This window comes from Papilio polytes, unplaced genomic scaffold, assembly GCF_000836215.1.
Source record: "Papilio polytes unplaced genomic scaffold, Ppol_1.0 DF824269.1, whole genome shotgun sequence".
NCBI classification, from domain to species: Eukaryota; Metazoa; Arthropoda; class Insecta; order Lepidoptera; family Papilionidae; genus Papilio; species Papilio polytes.
The window spans coordinates 4,201,298-4,223,665 of NW_013524935.1; the positions used below are offsets into that span (position 1 = coordinate 4,201,298).

The 22,368-nt window shown below is 34.1% G+C and overlaps 2 protein-coding genes across 6 annotated transcripts; one reads left to right on the forward strand and one right to left on the reverse strand.

Moving 5' to 3' along the window:
* The first annotated feature begins 1,531 nt into the window (after window positions 1-1,531).
* On the forward strand, window positions 1,532-9,478 carry LOC106109525 (uncharacterized protein C4orf29). Of its 5 annotated transcripts, none has more exons than XM_013291062.1 (10): window positions 1,532-1,773; window positions 1,891-1,975; window positions 2,218-2,400; window positions 4,104-4,216; window positions 4,580-4,718; window positions 5,052-5,141; window positions 5,208-5,727; window positions 6,116-6,505; window positions 7,339-7,474; window positions 8,117-9,478. In XM_013291062.1, the coding sequence occupies exons 1-10, from the start codon at window positions 1,682-1,684 to the stop codon at window positions 8,181-8,183; spliced, it is 1,815 nt and encodes a 604-aa protein (XP_013146516.1). In that variant the 5' UTR covers window positions 1,532-1,681; the 3' UTR covers window positions 8,184-9,478. The 5 variants fall into 5 exon arrangements, with proteins under 5 accessions (XP_013146516.1, XP_013146520.1, XP_013146528.1 ...); XM_013291066.1 differs by having other exon boundaries at window positions 5,208-5,541; XM_013291074.1 differs by lacking the exons at window positions 1,532-1,773; window positions 1,891-1,975 and having other exon boundaries at window positions 2,315-2,404.
* Window positions 9,479-9,883: 405 nt separating this feature from the next.
* LOC106108857 (squamous cell carcinoma antigen recognized by T-cells 3) lies at window positions 9,884-21,909 on the reverse strand. Its single transcript, XM_013290154.1, has 17 exons — window positions 21,724-21,909; window positions 21,247-21,353; window positions 20,543-20,718; window positions 19,464-19,632; window positions 19,025-19,175; window positions 18,698-18,774; window positions 18,454-18,559; window positions 17,743-17,952; window positions 17,039-17,212; window positions 16,805-16,916; window positions 16,063-16,325; window positions 15,082-15,349; window positions 14,549-14,648; window positions 14,010-14,130; window positions 13,268-13,497; window positions 11,388-11,582; window positions 9,884-10,996 (listed from the first exon to the last, which is right to left on the reverse strand). Exons 1-17 carry the CDS (start codon window positions 21,826-21,828, stop codon window positions 10,858-10,860), a joined length of 2,703 nt encoding a protein of 900 aa, XP_013145608.1. The 5' UTR covers window positions 21,829-21,909; the 3' UTR covers window positions 9,884-10,857.
* Window positions 21,910-22,368: the final 459 nt, after the last annotated feature.

The following is a 22,368-nucleotide window of genomic DNA, read 5'->3' on the forward strand; positions in this document are numbered from 1 at the left end:
TCTGAATCGTCAAACAGTTCTATTGTGCTTTCCATTAAGTTGAATTATATGTCGATTTTTTTAATAATAGGTATTAGGTGGCAAACGAGCGAGCGGCCACCGAAATGGAAAACGACCGCTGCCCATAAACATTCGCAATTGCAGATGCCTTGCCTACCCTTGATTGGCGGAGGAGGAGACGCACATAAAGAGGATATTTCCCCTTCCTATGCGTCTCCACCACCGTCAAATCCACTTTTCCTTCCCATCCTTTCCTCTTAAGAAAAGGGTGGAAAGGGAAAGGGATTAAAAATATGCCTCCGGTACTACACTCATCAGACGAAACTCGGAATTGCTTCCACTTCACGCCTGTCTTCTGTGTGGTCGTGGTATTACACCGGGCGAGCCGGCCAATTCGTGCGATGATGTTAAAGCGGGCTCTACCACAGTTACACATTGATTTCCTTACAATTGATATGAAGTGGTATGCTACAAAGGTACAATTCGTTTTTAATTCTGTGTATTACATTATAAAAAAAGTATCTTCCTTAAAAAAACCAGACTAGAAACAACCATGTTAACTATTGCTGCTGTTTCCAAGCCACAAGGCATAACTAAATAAAATGCCGACAAAAGAGTTTTCTATTGCTGGATTTACGTCTTGACTCATTTCCTTTTTTATTAACATAGCTGATTTACGTATTCAGAATAGCTAATATCGTAGATTGCAATAGAAAAAGTATCTTTCTATGTTACAGGCAGATTTACAAGCCCACAGATGTGTTGAGCAGCCTTGTGTAAAGTAATGTGTTTTCATAAATGTCCATTATACCAAAATAATTGCAGTTTATTTTTGAGAAGGAGTAGCCCCGTAAATTTGCTACTATAGCTTAAATTATCCATCGTATACATTACGCTTCGTCTTCTATTGACCATTCATCAATTTAAGACAAAAGATAAAACTACAAACAAATCCAATCGTTTAACGATGAATAAAATTACAATAAATTAACAGCGAGTAGGTAATTCGATTTAAGCGGAACAGTCCCAACCGACGATAATACCCAAATACGAATAGAAGAAGATCAATTTCGGCAAACACGCCCATTATCTTTCCAAAATATCAAATTTTGCATAAGGTTTTGGAGCGCAAAATAGGAACTATTTTTTATTTCGTTGGTAACTGAGTCAGTGGTATACGGCCCACATATAATTACGTAAGATATAAGGTGATATCAACCACCTGTTAGTTTATTGTTATTTGTAAAAATGTCTCAAACAAAGGAATAGCAAAAATGTCGCTGTATTTAAATACAGAAAGCCTCGATAATATTCAACTTCAATTTTAGTAACTCTTCTTTGTCTCTCCGAATAGATAAAAGTTAAATAATAAATTAAATTAATACTACAATTGTTGGGTTTTTACAGATTTTAATTTTCATCGAAATTTACAACCCACTGAACACTTGCCTAACACTTTTGTTTTCGAATCAGTTTCTGAACGAAATGTCATGTTACGAACAGCTGACCACGCCGAAAAAAAAAACTATCAAAAATTATTGACATTGACAAAATGCACCTTACATGACATTTATTTCTAGTTTCTTCGTTAAAATGTTAAAATAATTTTAGAGTACGACGTAAAAGAAACTATTGTTTCTAACAGGTAAAACAAAATCATTAGCCAACCACTTTTCAAACTATGTCTACAAGCAGGTTAGATGCTGTATACCGAAGTATACTTATAACCAAATTCTTTACAAAAGGTTGGGGTAAACCGGAGAATTTACGAAGGTGAGCAACAGTGTAAACAATTACTTAATACCTATTTAGCCCTTAGTTACATAACACATTTATTAAACCCTTTATTTTTTAAAATAACTAAAAATGAACTTAATGCCAAATTTTTAGGTTATTTGAATTCAGAAAAATAGTTTCGAATCGGGATGAATGCTTTAAGTTAGTAGAAAAAGACTACCCTGTCACTATAACCAAGGTAAAGTATTATTGATGGTTTTATGTAATTTTCATTATGAGAATATATCTTTAAACAATTCTTATCAGCTTAGTATTTATTTATATAGTAATTAAATTTATTTCAACTTAAAAGCGTGTCTGAAAGGAGTGCCTTACAATTCTTAATCATATTTTTACACAGCAAAACACAAGATTTACCAATAATCATCCGATATTTTTAAAAACTGTGTTGAATAAGATTATTTTTTTTCACAATTCCAGGAACAAAATCTATCAGACTGTAAACTTTTAGAAGGATATTTTCTCACACCGTTAGAAAGATATCTACCAGGAATAGTTCCGGAAATAGCACAGAAAGCGCACTTCCAAGCTCTGCTGCCAATTCACTGGCAGGAGAAAGGATGCAAGCCAGTCTGCCTCCATCTCGCCGGCACAGGTGATCATGTAGGTAACTTAATTGAAATTTAAATAATATTTCAATCCTTGTAAAGACTATTTACATTTTATAGTAAGTCTTAAGAGATGTAACTTTAAAATATATTTAAAGGTAGAGATGTATAGAAGGGACAATATCCTCTTTATGTGCGTCTTCTCTGTTGATTAAGGGTAGACTATGCATCTGTCTACAGATGTCTATGGGCAGCGATTTCTTTGCTATTTTGGTGGATTCAGGTAGCCGCTCTATGCCATCTTGTAATATACTAAAAAAATGACATAACAGCTACAGCATAAAAATGACCTTGGTTAATTTTTTTGACATTGACAGGGTCTATTGAGGTGTCACAATTTAGTTTGACATATGCCCACCAGGAAAGATAACCTTGTTCATTTTAGATTCTAATAGCCAAGGTGGAACTGTTAGACATAGGATTTATTTCTTGTAGCTACAAAATAGTCATTAATAAATAATACTCTGGATGTTTGCCAAAAGTCAATTTTGTAGCATTACATTTCTTAGTAGTAATTCTAGGTATTAATAGTTTATTTTTGTTTTGTATTTGTTTTTTAGCTATACTAATATTATAAAGAGGAAACATATATATTGCATATATTGAAGTAACTCAAAAAGTACTTGGGAAATTTCAAATTTTCTTTCACTATTAAAAAGCTTAGTTATTAGTGGCTATATTTTTTATTTCATGCTGTCGATGTCTCGAGCACCTAGTTTTTAATACATCTTTTTATGTTTGTCAATACGTAACATTAAGTAAATAATCACTTTAGATAAATTTAGTATAATGTTTATGTGACATGAACCTGTTGAGTAACTTATGTGACAAAAAATCCAAGGCTAAAACTGAATTCAATTACGATCTCTCGTAATATAGCAAATGCAAGTCATTTTTCTATATAATTATTAAATTTAATAATACGCAAATATCTTTATGCCAGGACCTTGTCTATTATAGGCTACCTAATGTTATTTAAAAAAAAATTATATATCCATTAAAACTTGTCAATGTCACTGGCTGGTTGTTTAGTTCAGTTATTATTTTTAATTTTACAAGAGTTATCTATATTTTCTGATTGAAAAGCTGTTGGGCTGTAGCTATCACTACCTTATCTTCATATCATAATATTTTAGATTTATCTATGTTATTGAGTAATAACTATTGATTATAAATTACACTTTGTAAACAAATGTGATTATCTATACTTCTATACTATTATAATAAAGCGTAAACACACACTTTGTTGCCTAAGATGTCAGCAATTACATCATATTTTTGAATAATTCTTTTTTTAAATAAAAAGCTACACACTTACGTCACGCTTTGGGCTATATATTTTCACGCTATTAAACTTAAGGGGTAAATATTTTGGATAAAACCCCTAAGGTGAAAAAGAGACCATAAGTTGCTGCCAACATCAAGGTAGCAAGATTACCAAGTTTTGTCATGTCGTGTCATTTTGACTTTTGCAATTGGCAATTTGACACATGTAAACAATAAAATAATTTTATGGTGTTGATATCGCACGGGAACAGCTAGTTAATAATAAACTTTGTTTTAGTTTCTTTCAGAATAAATATAAACAACCATAGACAATATTAATATTGACAGTTTCCATAAACCATAGACAATTTAAAACTAATAAATCTATGGACTAAATCATATATGGCTTTTTTATTTTTTTATTTCTGATAGTATTTCTGGCGACGCAGAAATCTGATGGTGAAGCCGCTGCTCAAGGAGGCGGGGATCGGCGGCATCATTTTGGAGAATCCCTTTTACGGTCTTCGAAAACCTACAGACCAAATGTAAGTTAATTTGTAAATTATTATTATTAATATTAGACTGTAAAAGTCTGATAAATTAATCAGTACCATGTGTTCTTCCAGATGTTCTATATCTGTGCAAAATTTAGTGAGATCTGTTGAGCCATTCTGTTAATAGTTATTATGAAAAATGTATTCACCTAAACTTTTGCATTTATTTATTAGTAGGAAGTAAAATAGAAATTTCTGGTCTTTTTATTGTTATGTCATTGTAGTTTTGAGAAAGCATTTTAACCCACATATATATTAGTTATTGCAACTTTTGATGTAAATTGTATAATTTATTTATGGCAATAATTCGTTTTTGGAATTCAATTATCATTTTGTTTTCTGTGTCTATTTCAGCCGCTCTTCTTTACATAATGTTTCGGATATATTCGTGATGGGAGGATGTCTTATACTGGAGTCTTTGGTGCTGTTCCACTGGTGTGAACGGAACGGACTTGGACCTCTAGGAGTGACTGGCCTATCTATGGGTGGACATGTGAGTGAATAATACGCGGTCCACATTTCGCCAACCCAGTTGGTCAGTAGCATTCAATAACTGAACTGGCAAACGACTGGTTTAGTATAAACAAGACTGGAGCCAGTGACTCTTCAATCTATAACTGGCCATTGCAACTGTCCAACTGTACTGGCCAAATGTAAACCAGGCAAAAAAAAATTAGAGATTGTAATGGCGGTATTTTTTCGTTTATGACATCTGTCAGTACAGCATATAAAATGTCAGTGGCAAATCGATTAGTTGTAATAAATCGATTTTGTTTATAATCATTATTTCGATTGAAATTAAAATATATAGATTAATATATTTTAGATGGCATCATTAGCAGCAACAAATTGGCCGAAGCCGCTGGTCCTCGTACCTTGTTTGTCCTGGTCTACTGCGTCTGCTGTTTTCTTGCAGGTATTAGAATATTAACATAAATTTATATCAAAACATTCTCAATTACTTATTTGTATAATATTGCAGGGTGTAATGTCTCATTCGATAAACTGGGATTTACTAGAAGACCAATATTTATCTGACGGAGTTTACAGAGAGAAGTTGTCAAAGATGGTGACGATCGTAGACGAGGCATTTCTAGCTGGGAAGAAATTCGCACGGACGTATTCAGAAAGAGTCAAAATAGGAATACAAACAAACACGCAGATAGAAAAACAAGAACATTTAATAAAGAGTTTGAAATGCGATTCGTATAAAGATTTAATAATATGCCAAGAGAATGATAAAGCGAAGCTACAAGATGAGAATAAAAAAATAGATTTAAACACAAAAGTGCCTATTAAAATTGTCAAATCTGAGGGTACGCGGGAATTTGATAATTTAAATAATGAATTAAATATACTTCTGAGTGATATTAAAATTAGTAAAACACTACATGATAAGTTTACATCTAACACGACATTTGAATTAGACGCGAATGATATATCAGAGATAAATAAATTAAATAAAAAAGAACTAAACCAGTTCTTGTTGAAATTTAATGTTGGTAAGAGATTGCTCACTAGTCGCTTCATGCTTGCTGTTTATTTTATTTTCAATTATCTGATATATTATTTATTTATTTTTGATTATTTTTTAATCATCTAATTTTTTTTTAATCTGTTTAAAAATTCATCTACAATTTTGACAGCATGCAAAATTCCATTACACGCACATATGCTTATAAATGACTTTTTAATTGTCAAAGATTTTTTGAAATCAGCCCAGTAATTTTTGAGTTATTTCAATATATACAAAAATACAAATCTTTCCTCTTTATAATATTAATATAGATATGTTTTATGTGAACTTTTAGATATTGGAACGCAATAAAAAAGCTTCATATTCTTTTTTTAAAATGCGAAACAGAATTATAAAAGGTAACTTATTTTCAGCCAGTGATTCTGATAAACAAAAAACGACAGAACAAGTTCCAGATACGACAGATAAATTAAAACAAACTGTAAATTTGACTACCAGTGAAACACCAAGTAAAGAAACAACAAACTTGAAATCTGTAAATATAAATACGGAAAAATCAAAAGAAACGGAACAAATACAGAATGAACAAATCGATAAAAAATCGGAAAAGAAATCATGGAATGTATCCGATTTGACATCGGATTTTTGGACGAATTTACCTTTTATAAAATCGGGGAAGAAGATAGATATAGGTAAAATACATTGGAGGGACAGAGAGGCGTTACAGTTCATGAGGGGGATTATGGACGAATGCACTCATTTGAGCAATTTCTCCGTGCCATATGATACTTCTTTAATTATCGGTAAGTACCAAAAATGTTTAGTTACATTTTTAACGAATATTTTTTTTGTTTTGTATATTGTGGCATCATAAATACAGTTGTGGCAACACTAACTGGTCAAAGAAGATAACACATCAGACAAGAGTTTTTCGATTTTATCATCTAAATCCACCGTAATATAATCGTAAATGAGCGTAAACACACACTTCTTTGTTGTCGAATGTCAGCAATCACAGTATATTTTTGAATTAGCTTTTTTTAATAAAGAGCCCTACACTAACGACTCGCTTTAGCTTATTTAGTTTAATGCTGTTAGTATTAAGTCGGAAATAAATTAGAAAAAAAACGTCATTCGGGAAAAGAAAACTACAAGCCAATAACAGGTTTACGGAATGTTAACAATAAAATCAAGTTCTTATAATATTATGTAGATGGAGTCACACGGGAACAGCTAGTAATAATAATAAAAGTAATTTAATCCATTAAGAAGACTAACATACATTTAATTACGCAGTTGACAATAATAAGACGGAGGAAAAAAAAGTGTTACAAACAACAAAAAAAAACAAATACATACACAAATAAGCATAAAAGTTATGAACATTTTTTTAAATTAAGTTTGCTAAGCTTAATGGATAAGGCCTTTACACAGCTATGTGCTTATTACCGCGCTGATATTCTGTAAAAGCCTTTTATGGTACGTCAGTTGCAGCATTAAATAAATAAAAAAAATGATAATCATGTTTATAAGTGAAATGGGAAAGAGAGGGTAAATAAAATAAGTAAATGATTTTTTTTTCTTATTCTAATTTAGCTACAGGAAAACCGTTTTTAAATAGTTTTTTGTGTGATAGCGGTATGCGCTAAGCACGACGCGTACGTCCCTCGCGAGGACGTCGGGCGGCTGGAGGAGATCTGGCCCGGCGCGGAGGTGCGCTATGTGGACGCGGGGCACGTCTCCGCGTACATCCTGCACCAGTCCGTCTTCAGGTATATAGCACTCACGGTTGTTACGAACTCGTAACTCGTTGGCATCAGCGAAGATATAGGAGGGCGCTGGTGTGGATGCCCGACGGCGAACATGTTCGTGTCCATTGTGTCGTCACACTCATTAGGGGGAGACTTGTCACAAATAAATGACAATAACTTGTAGGAAGTCAAGAAGGGTGCATGCGGTTAGACCGTGTGCCCTCCCGCGATTCAGCCCGTATGACCTGAGACCTGAGGTCGGTGGGGACATGTGTGGTGGTGGGTCAGAATAAAAAAAAAAAGTTGTTACTAAGTGTCATTGCGTGTAAATCAGTGGTATAAGTAAACCCCCAAAGGTCCACAGACCAGGTGGTCCAAATTATTGTCATAAGTGAATTATTTTTTTAATAAATGTATTAGTTAAATTGTTTATTTAAAAATTATACTTTTTAACACAGAGGAAAGGGACCCCTCAGAAAACGAAATGGGGGTCCAGAGAATTCAGTCAAACTAAGGGGTCCACGATTTAAAAAAAGTTTGGGCACCTCTGGTGTAAATGACCCTGCATTTATTTACTATCTTGCGCCCTATATTTATGTTTGTTTTCTATTATGTAATAAATAAACATAAATTAATTTATTTAAATATTTGATTTCTCCACAGGGCTTGTATTATAGAAGCTTTCGAACGATCGAAGAAAAAATGGAAGGACGGAAAACACATCGAATGAAAATTGCCTTACGAATTTTGAGATATTTTCCATCCATTTATAACCTTATTGGAATTTGTCTTTGAAAGTTTTGCTCAATTTAATGGAGAGAGAACTTGATACCTCCCTGACGACAAACTGTTAATTAGAAATTTCATAATTTCTAATGCGATTTAAGACTTTTTGCAAAAGTCTTGCAAAAACCCAACATTATGTTAACTATTAATTTAATTGTGCAGCTAAATTTATTCAACATATAATAATGGATTAATGTTTTTGTTAAACCTGACATAAAATAATTTAACAACTGAAAAATTATCCATAATGAAAAGTCAGCCATAGTCTTCGTGTGGACTTCAAACTTCATTTTTTATCTCTTTCGCACATTTAGTTATCGCATACGTTTGTCCCTCTCACACCGGATCAGCACAATTATCAACTATAAAGTCGTGCTTTTGCACGCAAAATAAGTGTCATATCAATAAATATGCGCAAAATCTGCAATATTATATCAAATAATTTAAAATGTACAGAAATTAGTTCATAATGTTAGCGTACTGAGAAAATCTATATAATTAAAATGTATTAACCTAATAATTCTTAACATTTCCAATTACAGTCAGCATTAAATAAATAATAACCTAAACAATGCATATGTCGCCGCCATTTTTTAAATGTTGATGTTAATTGAAGTTGCCAGTGTCAAAAAATTTTAAGTTTTTTTTAACTGGCAACTAAATTTTCTTTTTGGATGTTATATTTTAGTAATACTTTTATATGAAAAATGGTGCCAATGTTTTATCATTTATCAACTTGTTGAATATAATTCGAATGGTTTTTATGTTTTATGAATGTTATTCTGCTTGTCTAGTCCTGTAGTTATTTGGAAACTGAATTTTATGTAGTTTTATTGGTCTGATGGTGCTAAATGTAATGACCAATTGTTGCAAGTGGTCGGAATTTATGAACCATGAAATAATCGTGAAATTGTGAAGTTAGCAATTAATATTTCTTGAATAAACGAGTGTTCGATTAAAAATTATGGGTCATTTCCGGCTGTTTAGTAATATTAAAACATATGTTTTCTTAATTACTTTTGGAGTTGCTAAAACCCTTTTGTTGTAACAAATAACGAAAAATGATGCATAATTCTGTATATTTTCAAGAATTGTTTATTGCTCCTTAGTACAAACTTTTGTCGCTTTTAGAAATGTTTTTCTTGTAGCAGCACTTTATTGTAATATTTGTCGTGTACATAGATTATATAGTCTCTTTTGAGATTGTATTTTTATAAATAAAAATATATTTACTTCATACTTGGTCTTTGCTTTCACACCTGAATCTTTTAGTCCTATTTTTGTGAACTGTAGTTTTGAGTTTTTTGACCAATGAGGGAAAGGCAAGTAACAGATGAATGTTACCATTTTTAAAATTTCCTGGTATTGTTGTCAACATGGGAGAAATTATAAAGAAGGTGGTAATATTTCCTTACCTTATTACTAACTTTATTATTACCTAGAAAGCGCCCTCTATCAATGTTAAAAAGCTACCATAAGATTCTTATAGCGCGTCTTGAAATGCAATATATTGCTATCTGGTCTTCAATAAAGAGGGATGACTAAATGTTTTTGTACATGTCTTGGCAATTTACTTTACCTTTTCAACCTTATCACTTTGACATTATAATACATAATCAAGTAAATTTGAAATAAAACTCAGTATTATTACAAATACTTTTATTCCTTAAGATTCTTACATCTATATAATCTTTAGACGAGTAGAGGCAACAAAAACATACTAATCGAAGGCAAAATAAACTTTATAGTTAATAATTATTTAGAATACAACCAGCGTATTTCGTGTTTGTTATATAAAAATCACTTAAACTAACTTATTTGTATTACAATATTGACCACAGTGTCTAAGAGCAATAATTAAACGTCACAAGACATTTTCAAAACGTATTTCATCTCGCTCGCACACTCCGTATAAATTGGTTGGCTTTCAGCTAACTTCAGACAAAACTTCAATAGCTTTTTGACGAGATTAAAATTTATTTATGGTTTAATTTTTCTGAAAGATTAATTTTAATTTATCGTTGTTTACAATAATTTGGATTCCAATTTGACATTATTTGACAACAAATTGACAGTTTGACATTCAAAATGACGTTCTGAAACCGAACATTTGACAGTTAGTGCTATTTTTAATATAAAGTCTACATAAAATATTAAGTTTCCATTAAAAGTGTGTAGAGAAAGCAATTTTCACTCGTGGGTAATTAAAATATCGCACGTGTTTTAAAATTAACCTCGTACTTATAGTTTTGTTCAAATCAATAACAAAAATAAATCTAACATTAGATTTTTACCAATTAAAAAAAAAAACGATATACAAATAGACGTTTTTAGCAACTTTTAACGCATTTCGATATTGTAATATCAGAAACCTTTTAACAATCCTAGTAATTATTATTGAGAAGACAAAAATATACAAGTGTATGTAATCTTAATTAACTAAATTCCCTTTTAAGGTTATTTCTAATTCAGACAAAAATCTTAACCAAAATTAGCTTGAATTTTAATTCACAAATGACCGATAGATGGCGATAACGCAATCCTCAATCAATTTAACTTATTTTCGAAAAGTTATGCTTACAGTTAACTTAATTAACTTATTATCTCTTCGCTTCGGTTCACTTAAGCAGCATATTCCTAAAGTCAGTATTTGTGAGAGGTTTCTTGTCATGTCCATTATCTTGTCCATTGGCAGCTTTACTTGTGGATGGCTTCTGTAGCACACTCGGTATAAAACTGCTCAACTGCGTACGTCGCCTAAAAAAACGATAAATACAGCCTATGAGCAATTCAAAAAACAGAGTGGGCGTGGGCTTTATCATGAGAGTGGGCATTATTAAGTATACTCACATGCCTCCCGCAGCGCCTCGTTTATGTTGTCCCAGAGTGGGCACTTATGTGGGCAATGTTAAGTACACTTACATTCCACTAGCGGCGTCTTGTTTACGTTGCCCCAGAGTGGGACAATGATGTGGGCAATGTTAAGTAAACTCACATTCCACCAGCGACGTCTAATTTGGGCTGTCCCAGAGTGGGCATATACGTGGGCAACATTAAGTATTTACATGCCACCAGTGGCGTCTTGTTTGTGTTGTCCCATATTGGGCGTGGGCTTACTCATAAGAGTGGGCAAGATAAATATACTCACATGCCGCCAGCGGCGTCTCGTTTGGGCTGTCCCAGCGTGGGCGTGGGCGCGGCTGTGGGCTTAGGCGGGGGCTCGCTGACCGCCACCTGCAGCTTCCTGTCGCCCAGCTGCAGACCATCGCTCTGCTTTAGAGCTTCGCACGCGCTCGCCTCGTCTTCATACTCTATGTACGCTAATCCTTTAGGTTTCCCGTCCCTGATGAAGAAAACATTAGTTATTTACATTAGTTATGAAGAAAACATGCACTACTTCGTGGCGTAGGATGTCAGCAATCACAGCATATTTTTCAATAATAATAATAATAATAATAATAATAATAATAATTTCCTTAAGGTTAACGTGGAGATGTATCAGGATGTTGTAGCAATAGACAAAGGACTCACGCCGCTTTCCCTGGCTACCACGAACTGGCGGAGGCTGGAGGTATTAAGTGTCTCAGACCGCATAGGTGTATGGAAGAGCAAGGAGCTACACGGTAGGTTCCATCGGGCCTTAACAGGTCCTGATGTGGACCAATTATCCTCCGTGGCTTGGCTACGCTTCAGTAACCTCTTTGGGGAGACTGAAGGTTTTGTCTTTGCAATCATGGACGAAGTCATCGTAACGAATAATTACCGGAAACATATCCTAAAGGATGGTACGACTGACATTTGTCGGGCATGTCGTCGGCCCGGTGAGTCTATTAGACATATCGTTTCCGGTTGTTCTCGCCTTGCGGACGGTGCATACTTGCATAGACATAACCAAGTGGCCAAGATTATCCATCAGCAACTTGCCCTTAAATATGCTCTTGTGGAGTCTGAGGTACCATATTACCAATATCAGCCTACACCAGTTCTGGAAAATAGCCGTATCACGATCTACTGGGACCGATCTATTATTACGGACAGGACTATTGCTGCCAATAGACCTGATATAGTAATAATAGATCGGTCTGAGAGTTGTGTAATGTTAGTCGATGTCACTATCCCACATGACGAGAATCTCGTGAAAGCCGAAAATGAAAAACTATTAAAATATTTGGATTTGGCTCACGAGATTACCGCCATGTGGCGTATGAAATCGACTACCATTATTCCGATAGTCGTTTCGGCACACGGGCTGATAGCGAAGAGCTTCGACCAACACCTCAAGAAGCTCTCGCTAGACAGTTGGATTAAGGGCCCGATTCAAAAGGCGGTTATTTTAGAAACCGCACGACTAGTGAGGAGGTTCCTGTCTCTGCAGCCCTGACCACTGGTTGCTTGAGTCATCGGATTCCGCAGCCGGTGGATTTCTATTTTTTTATATAATATGTTTTATTTTGTAATTTTTTTAAGAAAATCATGTGAAATGTATTATATATAAAAATAAGAGAATAAAGATATGTTAATAACCAATAATAATAATAATAAAACTTTATTTCGAGAAGATCTCATATTTTGTTAGTAAAAAATCTTATTGACTAGTGTTAGTAAAAGAGTAATTAAGAAACAATTTATAAGCAATTAAACTAGTTACATTATTAGCAGTGCAAGTTATTGAAGCGCCGCACTATTGCAGTATCCCATCTGGCTGCCAAAACAATCAGGAGAGAGTTTTTACTGCTGCAATAATTCTCCTTTTTAAAAAAAAGCTCTACACTTACGACACGCTTAAGACTATATATTTTCAAGCTATTAAACTTAAGAGGTAAATAAACTGGTAAAAACCGTCATGCGGGAAAGGGACAAAACTACAAACTGACAACATTAAGGAAACAAGGTGCCGGTGCATTTAACTTTGACATTTGTAATTGTAATTTTCACAAATATAAACAATAAATTAAAGCTCTTATAATTATACGGATGAAACCGCACGGAAACAGCTCGTATATATAACCAACTTTTGTTTATACTTACTTGAATGTGACAATCCTGATATCTTTAAGTTTTCCGTATTTATCAAATACTTTAGTTAGCGCCTCCTTAGTGCAGTGTTCGTAGGGCAAGTTGCGTACAAACAGCTTGTTCCTCTCCGCGGTGGTCGCGTATTTGAATGTTTTAGTTTTGTTAACTGAATACTTCGAGAGGAACATCGGCCGCCCGTCTAACGGCGTGCGGTCGTGTTTGATAGCCTCTTCTACTGATTCCTGCAAAAATACATAAATAAAAAAGGAGATTCAAGTAATAACTATCTCTCTCTCTCTCTCTCTCTCATCCTCTCTCTCTCTCTCTCTTCCTATCCTATATCCCAAATAGTAGTGGATTCAGTTTTCTTTGTCAATCTCCTCCACGTTGCTCTAAAACATCCTAATATGTTAAAGTAATAAAATAATTCGAAAATAAACATTTGTACTACTTTAGTAATTTATATTGTAAATTATTTTAATTGTTGAAACACCCTGTATTTACATCTGTGAGAGAATGAGATGGGAATATTTTTTTACTTATAGAGACTTTTTAGTGGATGGGACGGAGTTGTGGATGAAATATAATAACTATTAAAATGTGAAAGTTTGTATGGATGGATGGATGTTTTTTAGAGTATGTAGCCTAAACGGGTAAACAGATTTCGATGAAATTTGGCATAGATGTACAACGGTCTGGTAGAACACATAGATTACTTACTAATTACTGTGGTAAAACTATTAAAAAAACGTACCGGATTGTTATACTGGCAATAACAGATGGATCCCCCGAAAGCCTTTACTCCCGCCTTCAGTCGCAGGGACACGATGTCGCCGTACTCAGACAACTTGTCTCGTAAGTTCTGCTCGTTCACCCTACATACATTAATTATTAACATAGTTTGAGTTTTATTTAAAAAAAAACATAACTGCCACTGGTAACGGTATCCTCCTTCTATAGAAAGATTATTCTTAAATAAAAAATAATTCAAAACACTAGGGGTGCTTAAAATCTCTAGATATTGATAACTCTAAGGGCCTATCCCACTACTGGCTGATAGAGGCTAAGATAGCTTGAAAAATGACGTCACTGTCAAATAAGAGAAGAAAGTCCAATATTTCCATCACATATACACTTTAGATTATCAGACAATTTATAATTTGGTGGGACAGACCCTAAACTTTGTCTATTCACCAAATTTGGATTTATGTTGGTAAACATTTTCTTTGGAATAAAGAATTACTCCAAAAAATATGAAATAACAAAGGGTAAATAGACAAAAATCATACTTACTTAAAGTCTAGATTGCTAACAAACAGCGTGCAGGCCTCCCTGCCCGCGGACACAGGGCCACTTGAAGAGCTATCTGTCCTTTGTCGCTTATTGTCTTTGTCTAAAAAAATAAACATTCACATATTAAAAAAAAACCCTTTTTTTATCAATAAATATAGTTTTTTTGCATATTTATTGGTACTAAAAAAAATATTATTTTCAATATAAAATACTAGAACACTGTCAAACAGTGGTAAAGTGCTGATTTATATATTCTAAACAAACATATGGTAGCAAATAATAATAATACTAGCAAAATCTAGGTTTTCGCGAATAGTAAGATAAAAAAAATATATTTTATAGAGATAAAAACTTTATAATACTAAAATCTAAACTAATATAAAGAAAGACTTGTATTTTAGGATTACTGTACATATTGTAATAACTCAAAAACTACTGGAACGATTTCAAAAATACCTTGACCATAAAAAAAAATAAATGCATGCGGACAAAGTCCCGAGCAACAGCTATATAAGCTATATAAAAATAAATACCTTCTTTATCATCTGCCTCGTGAGATCTCTTTACTCCACTAATATCTTTGTCTACCTCCATCTCGGTGTCCTTTTTCCTCTTCACCCCACTTCCCTCCCCGTCCCCTTCCCCTGACTTCCTCTTCCCTTTACCCTGCTGCTTGTCATTTACCTTTTTCTTATCATCGAACTTTGTTTTTTTATTCAGAGCCTGTTTACCTTTCTGCGCACCACCAATCATTTTATCTTTCATAGTTTGGTAATTTTTACGCCATTCTTTTATTTTATTCTGTAAATTACAATTATATATTATTAAGACTTGTCGAAAGATATAAATATACAAATAATTCAACAAATGACAGCAAATACATCACTATGAAGGAATGACTGAATAAATGAATAAATGAATGACTTTAAATATATCAATGAATAAGTATAGTCAAACAAGGATATCTGGTCCGGCAAGGGCACTAATCAGTTCTAAATAAATCATATAAAACTACCATTTACATAGAAAATGCCACAAACGTAAAAAAAAACATGTCATGACAGCAAGATTTTTTTGTATGTGACAAGTACAATAATCTGGAAACAATGACATTGGCATTTTAGTTTAGCTAGTCATAGGAGGTGCTATCATAATTTAGTTTGGCATATGCCAAGTCCTAGTATGCTTAAAAATATAAATATTTAAAGGAATAAATGAGTGAATGACTGAATGAATTTAACAGTGAAAAAATATTGAGAATTAATCAATGAATGATTATTATCTCCTAATAATCTAACAAATATTATAAATGAGAAAGTTTACATGGATGTTTATTAGAGTTTGTAGCCTGAACTACTAAACGGATTTGGATAAAATTTGGCATAGAGGATAGTCTGGAAGAACAAATAGGCACACTTTTATTTTTCAATTCCACGCGGACGGAGTCGTGAGCCACTACTAAATAATATTATTGAATGACTATAAGAAAATGAATGACTGAATGAATTTCATACATTGGATAGATTGTCGCAGTGCTTGACATTATCAAGGTGTCCGTAGAGTCGTTCGAAGTTGGTCCAGAGGCGTGCGATGGTGGGCGGGTAGTCCTGCACGCAGCGCAGCGCGCGCTGGTGCAGCTCGCGCAGCCGCTGCTGGCCAGCGGTCCCCGCGCCCGCGCCCCCCGCCCCCGCCCCCGCCGCCTCGCCCCACACCCGCTCGCTCTCCAGCTGCAGCAGCGGCTCCCAGTACTTACACAGCGTCACGTTCTCACCGTATTCTAGAACATTACACTTGGATTATTCCCGCGTGCATCAACTTCTCCTCAAAGTCGAGTTCGTTCCGGAGATTTAGGCCCTGTCCCACCAAATTGTAAATTGTCTGATAACAATGCAATGTGTAAAATATGTGATGAAAATATCGGATTTTGTTACCGTATCTGACAGTGACGTCATTATTAAGCTACCTAAGCCTCTATCAATCAGTGGTGGGCCAGGCCCTTAAATTCTAATTTTCGCTATCAGCAACTCAACTACATCTAGTCCGCGAAATATGATTTTGTTAAATCTAAAAATTCGCAACAAAATTATTTATTTATTTAATAATTTTACGCAGTCATCAGATTACATTAAGCAGTGAATCTTATCATGAACAAAACTCTTAATAATATAAAACAATATCAATTTCCACTCACAAAATGAAACAATCAATTGACTTAATTCCTCTTATAAATATTGAAAATGTACAAAAATAACTTACTGAATATTTCTTCAAATATTTCTTTCCCCTGTTTGGGATCTTTTATACGCTTGTACTCGACGTGCGCCCAAAACAACGGTAACTCACAATCATTTGCTTCATTGCCCCAAGTCTGAAATTTAAACAAACTTCTTTAGTACCATAACATTCACACACAAAGGAAATAACAAGAAATGTACTTTAAAACTTTAAAATACAAGAAAATGCTTATGGTCCTTCGAGCCAGATAGTTACCTCAGCAAGTGAATCCCAAGCCAGTCTGAATGTACGTCGCAATCTATCTACATCTGATTCTTTATCAAAATCTGTTCTCCGTCTACAGAATTCAAGATAAGTCATCCAAAGTGATTCCGAATGAGAATATGACTCCATCCTTTTTGTTAGCGCTATTTCGAATATCGATTTAACCTGCAATAAGAACGTATAATTATTTTTTCGTAAACATTAGTTATACACGTTAAATGTATTAAAAAATAGTAAAACTAACTTAGTAAGCCTATGTGGACTTCCACACTATTCTCTACATAAGTGACAAGATTCATCCGTTAAGGAATTTTGGACATACAAAGAAACCACCGTTGAAATATTCGCATTTATAACATTTTGCCGTCACCCGCGACTCCGTCCGCATCAAAATAAAAAACATGTTCAACAACTACCAATGTGTTCTTGAAGATTATTGCCTACATTTATGCCAAATATCACCAAAATCTGATGAGACATGAGATATTTAAACAAACATCCATTTAAACTTTCACATACTAATATTATAAGGAAGTTTTCTTCCTTATGTTTGTTTGATTATAATTAACTCAAAAACTGGTGGGCCGATTTCAAAAATTCTTACACCATTAAAAACCTAAGTTGTCAGTACTATTATTTTTAAATTTGTCGGAGACGGAGTCGCTAAAGCTAGTTTATACAATTAGTAAGATAACCTCATCAAAGTCAGCGTCCTCGTGCTCCGCCTGCTGTATCTTGAGGGACCAGAAGGTGTGCGCGGTGGGGCAGCGCCGCACGCCGGCCTCCAGCACGCGGCGCGTCGTCGCCCGCGAGCAGTGGCGCTGCGCGTGCCGCGCGTACTCCACCATCAGCTCCGAGAACGTGTCGCACGGCCGGCCCTCCGTACTCACACGCTCGTATAGCACCTGATAATGTTGCCACCTTGGACTTTATGCTCCCTTTCCCATATTAAGGTATTTTTAAATTTATATACCTTCTTTAATAGCGTGTGTTTAAAACGTAAAAGATATCAATAACTTATTCAATAAACAATAATCTATAAATAAATTACCAAGTTTGGTAATTTATTTATAGATTATTTATAATTGGTAGTTACCAAAGCTACCAACAATAGACAAAATACAATTGTGGGACGCCTGTGGCAACACCAGCTTCCGGGCGACACTCACTCAACGACGCAAAATTTGATGCCGTTAATCCCAAGTGCCTTTGTACGTATCCGTCCCCTTCTAATTATTAATCCAAAGTAACAAGAATCAAAAATAGCGTTAAAACATATAGTGTAAAGCATGTCATAAGGCTTATTATTAAAGGAGGAATTAAATAATCAAAATATACTATGCCACAACATAGTGTATCTTTAGAATATTAAAAAAGTATAGAAGTATAGATAAATGTACACTCACCCTTAGAATACTATTGCTGTCACATTCCAAATATTTATCCTGTTTCGATAATTCCTTAACAAGTTCAATATATTCCACGTATATTTTAGTTTTTTCCATCCTATCACTGAAAATTTATTTTCAATTACTTATATTTTCATATATAATAATGCACAAGTTATCAATTATTCATATTTATGTGTTCTTGTAGAACATTATACAATTCATAGCATTAAAATGTGTTTCTGGACTGATTTTTACTTACTTCGATATTAATAGTTTATCTTCAAATGGCGTGATTTTATTTAGATATTCAATTGCCGCTTCATGTTGTTTTTTAACCTGAAAAAACAAAAAAAATAGATGAAAATAACATGAAATGATATTGCAAACTACTTAAGTAATATTATGTATGCAGAAGTTTGTATGGATGTTTGTTATTTCATATTTCAAGAATGACAAAGATTTTACTGAAATTTAGGACAAATGTAGAACATAGTTGAAAGAACACCATCATCACCATAATTTAGTTTTTTTTTATTCCGCGGACGGCACCGAGGGCAACAACTAGTTTCTCATAAATGAAACATACCTTATCAACATAACTCTGGTCCTTGAGCTCTAAAGCCATCTCTTCAAACGGCTGCCAGCCTTCATCACCCCGCAGCAATGGACGGGATACCACTTCCTCTAACACCCACAGAACATGCTGCTTCTGACTGTTTAGATCTGGATGGTCTTCACTATAGAATATTGTCAATTTGTATATACTAATATTATAAGGAGAGATTTGTATTTTTGGATGTATTGAAATAAATAAAAAACCAATGGGTCGATTTAAGAATTCTTTCACCATTAACAAGCTACATTATCACTAAGTAACTTAGACTACGCTTTTTTATTATTTATAATTTCACGCAGACGAAGTCGCGAGCAGTAGCATAATTACTGAAAAGGCTGATTTTAACAGTATTTTATTTAATTCTTCATAAGTCGCGGGAAACAACTAGTTATCTAGTAAAATTACATACCCCAATGATTGTAGTTTAGTTTTCTCCAGTTCTAATCTAGCTTCCCAGAACAGTTTCCCAGAAAAAGGATCAGAACCAGCTCTTTTGAGTACTTCCTCTATTTGTGCTCTAGCATCTTCTGTACCAAGTGTCATTGCCCAAGAACACCATAGATTAAAAATTGAAATGGCTATAAATAACAAAATTAGTCAATGTTACAAGTGCAAAAATGTTTAAGGCAGTCCCTTAGAGTACATAACATACTTAAACCACTAAGAAACCTCTAAGCAAACATTATTTTTTATGTCACAACTCTTGTTAAATATCTTTACATCTTTACTAATATTACAAACAGAAAGAATTTGTTTCTTCCTCTTTTCTTGCTCTTGGAGAATGCTTCCCCGGGTGACATAGGCTATATTACTATTTTTTCTATTTAGCACCGAAAAGTAACGAGCAAAAGCTTTTATAAAAAAAATATAACAATCTAACACAGGTTATAATGAAACTTAGATGTATGATAGAAAAATTTGCTTAATAAGTGTGTACACCTTCGACTAAAATATCGCAGAGCTGTTTAGTCTTGTTTTCTTATGAGCTTATATGGAGGTGTGCATACTACTCAATTTTTAGTTGTACTAAACAGTTGAATTGGATGTGAAACAATCGACAATCACACAAAAGTTGTTGCGAGTTTAGTCAAAGATGTGCACTCACTCTAAATCATCATCATCATCATCACCACCTCACTATACGTCCCCACCGAGGGGCTCGGAGCCTACCCTAATAAGGGGTGACTAGGCCATAGTCAACCATGCTGGCCAAGTGCGGGTTGGTTGACTTCACACATATTTTTGAATTTCTTCGCCGATATGTGCAGGTTGCATCACAATGTTTTCCTTCACCGTAAGAACGTGGGGTAAATTATGTATATATGAAAATTCGAAAAATCGAAAATCACATTGGTACACGGCGGGATTTGAACCCACGACCTGTAGATTACAAGTCACGTGTTCAAACCACTGAGCCACCGACGCTCTACTCTAAATGATACTAAGTAATTGTAAAAGTTGTATTGTGTAACATTTTTTTATACTTACAATAGCAGTCATAACATGCTTGATTAAACAGATCAACCATAAAATCAATAGACTGTGCGGAATGTGCCAGAGTCACTTCTGTCTGAAGACGCACCAACCAATCGTCTGGTTGTAGTAATATTGTTTGCTGAAATCGATCGTAGGCAGAACGCCATTTGTCCAGTTCTGATAATTTCCTATAATAGATATTTCTTATTGAACTTGTTGAAATTAAAACATTCATCATCCACTTGCCCTTATCCCTTATGGAGAGTCGGCACATTATGTGCTGCTCTTCCATATATCTCTATCAGCCGTCATATCTGAATCCACTCCTTTCTTAAGCATATCTTCTTTCACACAATCCATCCATCAACAGTAAAATACAATTACTAAACTTATTAACTGCATACAGTTAATACATTTCTACCCATAATGAAGCTAATTTTTTTTTTAGCATAGGTGCAGTGTCAGTTTCAGGGTACTAATACCCTAGGCAAGATTTCAACAGCACCCTCTTTAGCAGTTTTGATGTGGGGGGTCATGTGAGACTGTAATTCATATACCAGTGCAACCCATTCCATCCAGGGCCCTGTGTGGTTTCCCAACTGCACCCTTTCCTAACATCGGCCCTGCATTGATGTATGTTTGCATGATATTGGGGTAAACATGTATTTATATAATTATTTTCGAAAAAAGATGTTAAAAAACAAAATTGTATTTACCATAAAGTTTGTATTAATTCAACATGGGCACTATAATTGTATGGTTCTTCAGATACCCGGATCTCTAAATCCGTTATCTTCTTTTCTATCGCCTCCTCGTCGTCATCCTATAAGAATATATTAACATTAAACACGGTTTCCCACAAACTCTGTATTCTAAAAACTTATACCAGGGAAGTAACATTGGAAAGAAATGTAGGCTACGTAATTTGGCTGTGTATACCATGTTCAATCTTGATGCATTTCTACTAATCATAAGGTTTTGTCTTGCAAAATTTGAATTTCAAACATACACAAGCTATCGACATATGAAGCAAATAAAACGTACATAATATTTAAAGAGTTGAGACACCAAAGAATAAGCAAATCGATAGTAATTGTATAAAGTTCGAACTAATAAGCTAAATAAGCTAATAAAACTCTATGCTGAAATGCTTATTCATTAAAAAAGATCAAATTGCAATAATTGTAACATACATCTGAATCATCAGAATCTTGTTCAGCATCGTCATCCTCAACATACACTTCTATTTCATTATCTTCTTCAGAATCATTTCGCAGTCCATCTTCTACAATTGCCATTGTTTTATTTAGATAAAAGTAAATTTAACAAATACCGAAACTGATTTTCGTATTTTGACAATATACCATAGACAGCTTGCGTCAAACCACAGAAACACAAACAAACCTGATAATTATCTATGGAACAGATTATAAATCACAAAAGTAAACAACACGTACAAAACGCCAACTTTAAAGTGTTTGTTTTTGTCTTTCGTGGATAATTTGTCCGATATTTTTTCAGGTAAGGAATCGCAATGCAACCATATCTACGAAAGAATTTAACATCTATTTCATATTTAAACATACTATCCTTTATCAGGTGTTACAACACTTTGAAAACACCTGATAAAGGATTCCATTTCAGCGATCGAAATGTCCTAGTGATGGGACTCGAGTGATTTTTTTTCACTCGAGTCACTCGGTACTCGTAACTTTCTCACTCGAATGCCACTCGAGTGAAGATAAGACTCGAGTGATGTTTATAGACGCGAGTCACTCGGAATATAAAAATCAAGGAACCAAAATTTTAAAACCAATAAAACAATGTTAATTTAACAT

Coding starts and splice junctions, on each gene's coding strand:
- LOC106109525 (XM_013291062.1), top strand. CDS start 1,682: ATGTCTACAAGCAGGTTAGATGCTGTATACCGAAGTATACTTATAACC. Junction 1,976..2,217: donor ACCCTGTCACTATAACCAAG/GTAAAGTATTAT, acceptor TCACAATTCCAG/GAACAAAATCTATCAGACTG. Junction 7,475..8,116: donor CTGCACCAGTCCGTCTTCAG/GTATATAGCACT, acceptor ATTTCTCCACAG/GGCTTGTATTATAGAAGCTT.
- LOC106108857 (XM_013290154.1), bottom strand. CDS start 21,828: ATGGCAATTGTAGAAGATGGACTGCGAAATGATTCTGAAGAAGATAAT. Junction 19,176..19,463: donor ACTAAACTACAATCATTGGG/GTATGTAATTTT, acceptor AATATTCTATAG/TGAAGACCATCCAGATCTAA. Junction 14,131..14,548: donor GTTAGCAATCTAGACTTTAA/GTAAGTATGATT, acceptor TAATGTATGTAG/GGTGAACGAGCAGAACTTAC.